Source organism: Mesoplodon densirostris, chromosome 16 (assembly GCF_025265405.1).
Source record: "Mesoplodon densirostris isolate mMesDen1 chromosome 16, mMesDen1 primary haplotype, whole genome shotgun sequence".
Classification (NCBI taxonomy): domain Eukaryota; kingdom Metazoa; phylum Chordata; class Mammalia; order Artiodactyla; family Ziphiidae; genus Mesoplodon; species Mesoplodon densirostris.
In genome coordinates, this window is record NC_082676.1 from 28,296,819 (window position 1) to 28,309,060 (window position 12,242).

At 47.6% G+C, this 12,242-nt stretch overlaps 1 protein-coding gene across 1 annotated transcript in view; it reads right to left on the reverse strand.

Annotated features, from left to right (window-relative positions):
* The window catches only part of RSPO4 (R-spondin 4), a 41,871-nt gene extending 36,754 nt beyond the window's left edge, over positions 1 to 5,117 (reverse strand). The window contains exon 1 of the mRNA XM_060079183.1: positions 5,039 to 5,117. Within this exon, the coding sequence (XP_059935166.1) occupies positions 5,039 to 5,117 (79 nt within the window). The remainder of the gene's footprint in view (positions 1 to 5,038) is intronic.
* Positions 5,118 to 12,242: the final 7,125 nt, after the last annotated feature.

The following is a 12,242-nucleotide window of genomic DNA, read 5'->3' on the forward strand; positions in this document are numbered from 1 at the left end:
TACATATGTAAGCCGAAACCCATTTCTCAAAATGATAATTAATCTTAACACTTGCAATGCACTCTGATATCTTCTAAAAAGGGGGCTGGCAAACTATGGCCCATGGGCTAACTGGGCTATGGCCTCTTTTTGTATGGCCTGTAGGCTAAGAATGGTTTAATATTTTTAAAGGCTTGTAAAAAAACAAAACAAAACAGGAAGAATATGTCCCATGAAGTCCAGAATAGTAACTATCTGGCCTTTTGCAAAAACACTTTGCCGACCCCACTCTATTTTATTCTACTCTATACCATTCTGTTCTGTTTTATCCATTCTACTCCATTTCGGCATTCTAAATGCTAGCTGCATTTACTAAATTTATCTCCCTCATCTGCTATGGAAAAACTCTGCATCAACGTGAGCTTCAGTTTTTTCACTAGATGAAAGGATGGAAAGATGGATGAAGAGACAGTGGACTGACAGATGGACTAGAGGAGGCAGGGGAACAAAGGGAAGAAGGTCCCCTTATCCTGTGACACCTCAGCCAAGTAACGTCCCACCTCTGAGTCTCAGATTCTAGGCTGCACTGAGGGATCCTGTCCATGTCAGTTTTTCTGATGGATCCATTCCTGACATCCCTGGGAGAGGCTGGGCTCTGGCCTGTCTGCCATCGGACCTCCACCCCCTCTGCCACACAGCCCCTCGGCCCTTCCCATCCGGCCAGACCCTCCCCTCCTCCTGCCAGAGTCCCCAGCTCCTATGCTGCTGCTACTTCTGCAGCCCTCTGATGGGGCTCTTCGCAGATGCCTCCTCCTTGCAGCCCCTGGCAAGTCTCTAGCAGAATTCGTTTCTTTTTCTATGCACAGGCTTTGGAGCCTCCAAAACTCTGGGTCCACGTACCAGCTCAGCTGCTGGGAGTTCCTGGGCAGGTCCCTGCCCCCTTTGGAGCCTCAGACCCCTTGTCTAGGAAATAGGTGTAACACAGGTAGCGCCATAGTCAGTCAGATGTCAAAACCCACATGCAGAGCTCCCGGCACGTGGCTGGCCCCAAGTGGCCTCAAGGGTCTCCTTTGGTGGCTGGGCAGGGGTGGGGTGGTCTCCATCCATGGGAGAGGGAGGTGGGATACACCTTGTTCTGGGCCCAGCCATGGCCCTGACCTGGAGACTAGAAACCTGGGTCCTCCCCGATCGCCACCCCTGCCTCGGGTACTTGCTTGCTGTGTCTCAGCTTCTCTGTCTGTGTACAGGGGACAGTGCTGCTGGCCTGGCCATCCACATAGGGCTTTTCAGTTTACAGAGAATTATTATATCCAGTCCACCTAACAGGACTCTGGAGTGGGCGCTGCCACAGTCCTTTTACAGATAAAGAAAAAGAGGCTCAGAGCGGGGAGAAGGGCAGAGGTGAGATTCAACCTGCATGAAACTCCCCTCCCCCAGCCCAGGGAGCATCCAGCTCTGCTGTAAAATGGGAGGAGGAAGTGGCTGAGTCCTCATGAAGCACCTACTCTATGCCTTTGGACACCTTCCCTCTGGGACTGTGGTGAATCATCCCAAACACCAAAGAGGTAGGTACAACTGTTCGCATTTCACAGATATGGAACCAATGCAGAAGGTACATGGACTGCCCCAAATCACACATCCAGGGAAGGAGAGGGCCCTGAATTTCCGAGCTGCTCCCTCTGCCCTTTGCTGCCTCAGGTCTAGAAGGATCTAAAGGCACCATGTGAACGTGGGTGACAATTGCCTCCACCAAGCCCCCTCCCCAGAAGGCCTTGGACGCTGGGAAAGTCAGTCATGGCCTGTCCTCTCCTCATTGCCTAAATGAAGCTCTGTGTTGAGGTAGGGGTACAGACCAGGGCCCCCTCACCCTGCCCGACTGTCCTACTGCCGGGACACCCCAGCATGTTTCAAGAGAAACATCCCCATCTGGTTCTGATTCATTTATACTTAATTAATCAACATGTTGTTTTGTAAGAGTCACTTGAGATCCAAGAACCGTTCTCAAGCCTTTTCTTTTAGTCTTTCTTGTCTTGGAAACAGAAGAATTAGGTTTCATCAAAAAACAGTGATGCTGGAGCTTGAGGAAGCATGGGTCTGTGGGAACCAGGCCCCGAGGGTGACAGCTCAGCCTGGGCGGCTGCTGGGCCCAGCGAGTGCTCCTCTTGACCTTGCAGAGTAGGCCAAAGGCTGGGCCAAGCACTCGGGCACGGAGGGGAGGTAGGAGAGGGCCAGGGAAGGGCATCCCTCCGCACGGGCAGCTCCTCAAGGGCAGGCCCCAGGTCTGTTCACCTCGGCACTCCCAAGGTTCCCAGCACAGAGCCGGGCGCACGGTCTGCCCTGTAATGCTTGTTGAATGAACAAGGGGAAGAGAGAGAGAGAAAGGAAGGGAGGAAGGGAGGAAGGGAGGGGGAAGCGAGAGAGAAAAAAGAAAAGAAAAGGAAAGGAAAAAAAAGACACTGCCAATACCTAGGTGCCTTCAGGACACATTCTCCTGCCAAAGTTAGACCAGAATGTCAAAGCTGGTAAGACCCTCAGGGAGCTCATGTGCAATTTTCCAAGAAGCTGTCTTACGAAAAATGGTCTCTAATCTGTAACTGGTTTGGGAAAGGTCCTGCTCTCTATCCCCAGCCTCTTCACTATGAATCCTCTGATAAGTCCCACAGTTAAGAAATCTGCTAAAGCCAGCATCTCTCATACCTGTTTGGCTGGGACTCCTATGACCACCTTGCAGAAGATGCTACAGGAAGCCTTCTGCTACTCTCCCACCTCCACCCCAGTGCCAATGGGGAAACCAAGGCTGTGGGCAGCGGGCAGGTGGTGGTGGGGAATCCACTTACCCAAAGGGGTTGGCGGTTGGACTGAAATCCAAGGCTATCTCCGTTGCACCTGACTGATAAATGGAGCCACAAGCCTCTTTCTGAAGACGCTGTGCTGGACATGCATGTGTCCTATATGCAAGAGACCACCTACTGTGGGGAGGGGTGCCAATAGCCCCCTCACCAAATGGTGGCTATGTAAGGCGCAGCCACGCCCGACCTCACTGAGCAACTGGGGATGGGGGGAGGGACTGGAAGTTTTCTTTTTCTTTATTCTTTGTGTGTGTGTGTCTTTTAGAACTGACTGAGAAGCATCTTAAAGATCTTCTAAACTAGCTCCTCTTCAGATGGGGAAAGTGAGGCTCTGAGAAGAGAAGACCAACACAGCTCAGGAGATATCTTCTCAGCGTCATGTCAGACGGATTGAGATTCAAGCCTGCTTTTCTACTAACCCTCTGTGCAACGTTGGACAAATCAGTTTTCCTCTCTGAATCTCAGTTTCCTCGTGTAAAAAATAAGCATCCCCCCCAGCCCCACTAGGCTGTTATGAGAGGCAAAGGACGCAATGGATAGGAAAGGAGAATGACTATTGTACTTGGCTACTCATGTAACATACACACTAACTCATTCAGTCTTACCCACATCTGCCCTGTGAGTTGGGTACTGAAGATTATTATTCCTATTTTAAAGAGGAGTTGCTGCGGAGACAGTTTTTATCTATGTTTTTGGTCTTTTTAAGAACTGGGAAAGATCTTAGAGAGCTTCTAAAAGACCGTCAGATGGGTAAACTGAGGCTCAGAGAGGCAAAGTGACTTCCCCAAGGTCACTCAGCTGGTAACTGGGGAAGCAGGGATTTGAACAAGGCAGGCTGACTCCAGAGCCCATGACCGTAACTACTATACAAGGGCCATTCACAGAGCAGTGTCCCCATGAGGTCCCAGCTCATGTGAAGCCCACCTACCTCTCCTCTCCCTGGATCCCTCTGTCCAGTCACACCTGGAGCTGGAGTCCTTCAGGCCACAGTCTCTCTGTCCCACCCAATCCCACCCCCAGTTCTCTCACAGCCTCTCTCTGCCTCCCGTTTCACTCCAGGAGTGACTGTCTATTTAGGGCTTTTTCACTCAGGTGGACTAGAATCCCCCAGAGGGCAGACTCTCGCTCTCTTTCCCACGTAGCCAAGCTCAGACCTCACACCAGAGCTGCAAAGAAAGAAGACACAGGGTCTTCATTCACCCGTTGGTCAACTTAGCAAAGTTACTTAGCCTGTCTGAGCCTTGGCACCTGGATTTTAGAATGGGATAAGCCCTATGTCATGAGGATGTAGTGGGGATTCCCTCCTTGAGTAGAAAACCCTGGGCACAGTGGCTGGCTGTTGATTCTCAGACTGCCATCCGGAGGCCAAAGGGCTGCCGGCTCAGGTATGGGACCCGCTCACCTTCCTCGGCCCCCCAGGCTCTGCCAACCCTGGCTCTGCAGGGACAGCCTCAAACCCACCTCCTGAGGATGTTTTGACTCCTTCAGGGAGGGGCTGTGGCACAGGACCCCGAGGTGAGAGTGCAAGGGGCCCCTGGCTTTGTGCCCCAGGTACATTTATGGTCTGAACCTTGGTACATCCTCCTAGTGGCCCTAGGAGGTCAAGATGGAAAAACAGGCTCTTAGAGGGGCTGGACGTCTTCCAGGTCATCCCAGAATAAATGTCTTCAAACTCAGGTCTCTCTGAGCTCATGCAGCTCATGCCCTCACCAGAGGGGAACCCACCAAAAATTACTGGCTTCTTGAAAGTGATGCCGGGGGATCAGGGTCTATAATGGGGCTGAGACCGGGGCATCTGGACTCCCAGCTCAGGGCTCTTTGTGTCACCTCCTGGCTCAGTATGGATGCTTGGGATGATTTCTGAGCCACTAACTCTGTCCCCTAGGCCCTGCGACCTCTAGCCTGCCACCTGAGGCTTCCTGTCTCTGCAAAAGTCACTTCCCTCCCCGCCCCCCAGCAATGCTGTGATTATAGGGAGCGGGGGCAATGAGAGAGTCCTGGCAGCTCCTTCCCTCCCTGGAGAGCCTCTTGGTCCAGCTTGCCCCACGGGTGCCCTGGGGCCTCAGTTTCCCCATCTGTAAAGTGAGACTGACAGCAGTCTGGAAGAGTTAACAGCCCCGGGCGTCGGGCAGCAGGCAGATGTCCCAAGGGCGACACCCCTGACTATCCCGCGGCGCCTTCCCGGCCACCCTGCCGGCTGCCCCTCGTACCTTGCTTCTTCCTTCGGTTCAGGGGGAGCATGTCCACGGCGTGGGCGACGAGCAGCAACAGGCAGAGTGACGCCCGCATCTGGGCAGCCTGGTCTGGGCGGGGACGCGGGGCTCCTTGGGACGCCCGACGGCCCAGCGGCTACCGGCGGCGGCGACCGCACAGAGGGCGCGGGGGCTGCTCGGGGCGCGCCGGGCGCATGCACGAGTGCGGGGTCGGTCCCGCCGCCAGGGACCCGCAGTCAGCCCAGGGTCCAACCTCCAGGTCTAGTGAGGGCGTCGGCGGGGCTGGGAGGCGCGGGCGGGGAGGAGTCAGCGAGGCGGGGGCGGTGCATTAACCCGCTTGGAGAAGGCGCGCGGTGCGGGTGGAGGGGGTCGCCCGGCCAGGTCGGTCTGTCACGCCGTGCGCGCTCTGGCGTTCCCGCGCCCGGCACTGTCCCGTGGCATACACAGGTACGGTCCTCCACGCCACACACAGAGGTACAGACGCGCGGACGCCAGGTGACCCCCTCCTCTCAGCATCTCCCTCCACCCCACTCTCCGCCTCGGATTTTCTTTTTCCGCTTTCTCTGTTTCCTCTTTCTCCTAAGCCCCGAAGTGACCAGCACCTGATAAATTAGTCAGTGAAGGGGCCCAGGACCTGGACTGTGTTTCCTCCATCCTTGTCTACAGGATGGGAGCAGCTGGTACAATTTTAACGCTTTCAGAGCCAAATCCCTCCTTCTCCCCAACAAACGGTGCACTCCTGCCTCCGGCCACCTTGCCCACTAAAAACAGTAAGAGTAAGAATAATACTGCCTATCACTTTGAGGCCTGTGTGCTTGGCGGTGTTCTAAGCACTTTACACATAATATAATCTTCAAAACAATCCAGCGAGGTTCTATTCTGATTAGCTCCTCTTTACAGGGGAGGAAAGGGAAGCTCAGAGAGGCCAAGTGACTTGCCTAAGGCCACACAGCAGGTCAGTGGTTTGTCTGGGTCCAGTGTCCACCCTTTTAGCCACTCTTGGGGCACAGAGGAACTTACCCTTGACAGTCTCTTGCTGACCAATTATCCTTCCTTTATCCTGTGTGTGTAGTTTGATAAAAAAAAAAAAAAGGAAGGTAAATGCCGGCATCTCCTTCTCCAGCCCCTTGTCCTCGTCCTTAGTAAGGCCCCCAGTATAATGAGGACATTTGAGGCCATGTCGGGGGAGGGAAACAGAGAGTGAGGCAACTCTGCCCTGACTGTTCTTCTTCTGTAGGGCTCCACGGACACTGACAAACAACATCCTAGGGGCTTGGTAGAATCTCAGAGCCACCCCCCCAAAATGGCTCCATGCCACAGATGGGGCTACTGAGACCTTGGGATTGGAGGTGCCTAGCTCAGGCAGCCCAGCAAGTCTAAGGCAGAGGTGGGATGGGCACCCAGGTGTCCCAGCATGGTCCCCATCCACCAGACCCTACAAAGCCCTCTTGTTCTGACTCCTTTGATCTCCGTCTTCCCCTCTACCCCACCTTTCACCCCTTTAATCCCAGATCTCAACTCCTTGCAGTATTTCTCAGACACCTCCAAGCCTCTCACACCTCTGAGCCTTTCATGAGTGGCCTCTCCATGGAGTGTTGGTCTACATCCCATCCCCATCCCCACTGACTCATTCAGGACCCTGTCCTGAATATGCCCCTCATCCAGAAAGCCTTCCCTGATTCTCAGGCCAGGCCCAGTGTCTCCTCTGGCCTCCCACATTCTCTTTATTACAGCTTGTATCACAGCAGGTGGTAACTATGGATGTGTCTGTCCCTTCCTCTGAACTGTCAACTCTTTAAGGCCAGAGATGAGGTCATATTGCGATGCCTGGAGCCTAGCTCATGCTGGACACAGAGCAGGTATGCAACATGTTTGTAGAATGAATGAATGAATGAGTTCTCCAGATGCAGGAGTCTCCCAGCTTATACATGGAATTTGCGTACTTGGAGAAATGAGGTGACCCTAGAAGTTCAAACTTTAAGAAGTTTGAAAGTCAGCCCCTACCCAGCCACCACCGGTCCTGAAGTCTCCAGAGTCCAGAGCAGGCCATCCCCCAGGTGAGCAGGGCTGGGGAAGGGCAGGGTGCGTGGGAGTCAGGCAGAGGCTGGGGCCACTTAGCAGCCACAGAGCTCTGCAGCCTGTAGCCTCTCGCCTCTTCTCCCCCCCAACTCCCTCTGCTCCACCTACACCCCCCCCACCCCGCCTTCTTCTGCTTCTCAAACTCTGCCATGTGTCCCCAGCAGGGCTTTTTGCTGTTACCTCTGCTTGGAAAATTCTTCCTCAGGTATCCTCAGGGCCTGTCTCCACTCAAGGTTACCTCCTCTGAGGGGCCCTCTCTGATCACTCCAGACAAAATAGATGCCTGTGCCCTTTATCCCCTGGTCCTGCTTTATTGTCCATAGTACCGAGCACCACCAGGCCTGTTCATGTTTGTAATTTGCCTGTTTGTGAATTCCATGAGGGCAGGAATCTTCTGTTTTATCCTTGTGCCTGACACATAAAGTGCTAAATAAATATCTGTGGAATGAATAAAAGAATGAATGAATGTTCACTCATCCCTTCATTCATTGTGGGACATCAACTACCTCCTATTCTCTCTCAGGGCCTCAGTTTCCCCATTCATTCAGTGGTACAGATGGGATTTTGTGTTCTCCAAGAGCCCTTCCAATCCTTTCAGAATTTGGTATTTCCAGGGTTCTAAGAGCCAGAACTCAGGCCCCCACCCAACCTTGAGCTGCTCAGAGGGTCTTGGGTTCTCTGTAGCTGTAGAGGGCTGTCTGGGAATCCCAGCCTGCCATCCAGTCACCTCCCCTCAACATAGGTACACAGGGAGGACATCAAGACCAGTGGTGCTGATGGCAGAATAGGAGGTGTACACACCAGGGGTCATCAGTTAACGAACTACTGGACACCGTCACAAATAAATGAAGATGGGTATAATGGCTGCAATGCATTATGCTCACAGTGCGTGTTCCTGATCAGCAAATCCTTCTCTGTGGGATAGCCAGGACCGAGGTTCCTTCCAGCTTGTGCTCTGTTCTCTGGTACATGGCTTAAAGCTCACTGAGGAAGGGGCAGGGCATGGAGGACCACATATTGGAGGCGAAGATCATGTCCCCCCACATCTCATTGGCCAGAACTCAGTCACGTGCCACATCTATCTGCAAAGGTGGCTGGGAAATATAGTCTAGCCATGTGCTCAGGTGGAAAACAAACATTTGGTGAACATCTGGCCAGTCTGCCACTCTGGCCCCATTGATGTAGTAGCTCCTGGCTGTGTCAGTTCTGGCCCCTACAAGCTCTTCTTCCTAAGCAGCCAGAGGACCTGGCTTTTCTTCCAGGTGAACCCCAAACTCCTCCTCAGAGCTATAGGGGCTGCTGGATGGCCCCTGCTAGAGTGACCAACTTTCCTGGTTTGCCAGGGGTTGAAGAGTTTCCTGGGATGCAATTTTATCTCATGTATAGTTTCATGTAGCCACTACCACGTCAAGATGCCTACCTGGACCATCACAAGACTCGCAATCTCATGCTTTCCTTTAGGATCCCACCCACTCCCTCCCCTCCACCTAACCCCTAACAACCACTAGTCTGTTCTCCATTTCTATAATTATGTTGTTACACTTATGTTATATAATAGAATCATGCAGTATGTGTCCTTTTGAGACTGTCTTTCTTTACTTAGCATAATTTCCTTGAGATTTGTCCAAGTTATTGCATGTATTAATAGTTGCTTTTTATTGCTGAGTAGTATTCCATGATATGGATGTATTATAGTTTGTTTAACCATTCATCCACCAAAAGACATTTGAATAATTTCAAGTTTTTGGTTATTAAATCTAAAACAACTGTGGACATTTGTATACAAGTTTCTGTGTATCCTCTTCAGCAAAGATGTCTGTGCATGTCTTTCTGCACATTTTTAATTAGATTTTTTTATTGTTGCATTTTAAGACTTCTTTACTCTATATGTTATTTGCTAATATTTTCTCCTAGTCCATAATTTGTCCTTTCGTTCTCTTACCAATGTCTTTCATAGAGCAGAGGTTTTACTTTTGATGAGGTCCACTTTATCAATTTTTCCTTTTATGGATCATGATTTTGGTGTTAAATCTAAGAACATTTGCCTGGTCCCAAGTCTCAAATATTTTCTCCTATTTTTTTTCTAGAAGTTATATTGTTTTACATTTAAGTCGATGATCTATTTCAAATTAATTTTTGTATAAAGGGTGAGGTGTAAGTCAAGGTTCCTTTTTTGCCTGTTGATGTCCAGTTACTCTAGTATTATTTGTTGAAAAGGCTGTATTACCTCTATTGAATTGCTTTTGCTCTTCTGTCAAAAATTAACTGGGTATATTTGTATGGATCTATTTCTAGGTTATCCATTTTATTCCATGAACTATGTGCTGTTCTGGCTGCCAGTACCACATTGTCTTGATTATGGTAGTTTCATAAGAAATCTTGAAATTGGGTAGACTGATCCTACCCATTTTATTCTTTTTCAAAACTGTTTTAGCTATTCTAGTTCCTTTGCCTTTCAATATAAATTCTATAGTAATTTTGTCTATGTCTTCAAAAAATCTTGTTGGGAATTTGATCAGAATTGCATTAAGTATGTATATCTATTTGGGGAGAATTGACATCTTGACTATGTCGCGTCTTCCAATCCATGAACATGATATGTCTCTCCATTTATTAAGATCTTCTTTGATTTTTTGAAAAATCAATGTTTGGTCATTTTCAGCATGTGCATATGTTTTATTAGATTTACACCTAAGTATTTCTTTTCCTTTTTTAAAAAGCAGTTGTGAATGGTACTGTATTTTTAGTTTTGCTGCCTCACGTGTTCATTCCTAGTATATAGAAATGCAACTGATGTTTTAAAAACTGAAGTATAGTTGACTTACAATGTTGTGTTAGTTTCTGATGTACAGCAAAGTGATTCAGTTATATATATGTATTCTTTTTCATATTCTTTTTTATTATAGGTTATTACAAGATATTGAATTTAGTTCCCTGTGCTATACAGTAGGACCTTGTTGTTTATCAGTTTTATATATAGTAGTTTGTATCTGCTAATCCCAAACTCCTAATTTATCCCTCCCACCCCCATTTCCCCTTTGGTAACCATAAGTTTTGTTTTCTATGTCTGTGAGTCTGTTTCTGTTTTGTAAATAAGTTCATTTGTATCATATTTTAGATTTCACATATAAGTGATATCATATGATGTTTCTCTTTCTCTGACTTACTTCACTTAGTATGATAAAATCTAGGTCCATCCATGTTGCTGCAAATGGTGTTATTTCATTCTTTTTTATGGAAAATTCAGATATATATATCACATATTCTTTATCCATTCATCTGTTGATGGACCTTTAGGTTGTTTCCATGTCTTGGATATTGTTAATAGTGCTGCTATGAACACTGGGGTGCATGTATCTTTTCGAATTAGAGTTTTCTGTGGACATGTGCCCAGGAGTGGAACTGCTGGGTCATATGGTAACTCTATTTTCAGTTTTTTAAGGAACCTCCATACTGTTTTCCATAGTGGCTGCACCAACTTACATTCCCACCAACAGTGTAGGAGGGTTCTCTTTTCTCCACACTCTCTCCAGCATTTATTGTTTGTAGACTTTTTAATGATGGCCATTCTGACTGGTGTGAGGTGATACCTCATTGAAGTTTTGATTTGCATGTCTCTGACAATTAGCGATGTTGAGCAACTTTTCATGTGCCTATTGGCCATCTGTATGTCTTCTTTGGAGAAATGTCTGTTTACGTCTTCTGCCCATTTTTAATTGGGTTAATACAACTGATTTTTATGTGTTGCTCTTTTATACTGCCACATTGCTGAACTCACTTATTAATTCTAGGAGTATTTTTAAAAAGATGTTTAGGGCTTTTCAGAATAGACAATCATGTCACTTGCAAATAAAATAAAAGTTATTATTTCTTTCTTTCTGATTTATGTTCCTTTTATTTCCTTTTCCTGCCTTGTTGCATTGGCTAGAACTTCCAGCACTGGCTGAACAAGAGTGATCCTTGCTTTGTTCCCAATCTTAGTGGGAAAGCATTCAGTCTTTCACCATTAAGTATGATGTTAGCTGTAGATTTTCTGTAGATGCTCTTTATCAAGTCGAGGAAGTTCCTCTCTATTACTGCTATTGCTATTGCTATTTTTTCTGAGAGTTTTTATCATGAATTGGTGTTGGATTTTGTCAAATGCTTTCTTTGCATCTATTGATATAATCATGTGATTTTTCTTTAGCCTGTTGATATGGTACATTCATTGATTTTTGAATGTTGAATCAGCCTTTCCACCCTGGAATAAACCCCACTTGGCCATGGTTTATGATTCTTTTTATATATTACTGAATTCTACTGGACAATATTTTATTAAGGATTATTGCAGCTATATTCATGAAGGATATTGATCTCTATATATTTTTGTATACTGTCTTTGTCTGGTTTTGGTATTAGGATAATACTACTCCAGTAACACCAGAAGAACAAAGCAGGCCAGAAGAGAATTGCAAGGGCTCTGGAAACCAAATGGTCATTGCAACTACAGCCCACAAAGTAGGTGAGAACCTATATGCTATACCTAAACAGTGAGACTGCATGCTAAAATGAAAGATTTAAATAGGACCTGGAGTTTTCTAATATAATAGCCCAAATGTCCAGGATATATAGAAAATTACCTGTCATACCAAGAACCAGAAAACCATAGTTTGAGTGAGAAAAGACAATGAGCCAATGCTAAACCATGATGATTCCGATGTTGGAATTATCTGACAAGGATTTTAAAGCAGCCATCAAAAAAAAATCCTTTGAGAAGAAATTATACAGTTTTTTGAAAAAAATGGAAGGAGAAAATCTCAACAAAGAAATAGAAGTTACAAAAAAGAACCCAAAAGAAATTATAAGACTGAAAAATACAATAATTGAAACAAAAACTTTGCTAATAGACTCAATAGCAGAGTGGAGATACCCAGTGATGGATATCCCCACTCCCTCCTTCAGTAAGTGAGAGAGCCTGAGACATGTTCTATGCTGTCTCCCAGAACTCCCCAGCACGGTTGAGCTCCAATTGTGCCCAGTGGTAACTGTCTTGATGAGCCATCCTTCATGGGCTGCCTTTCGGTCCTGTTTCACTCCTTATTCTCAGCCCTGTGTTTCTCAAGATCAATTCCCAGATAAACTT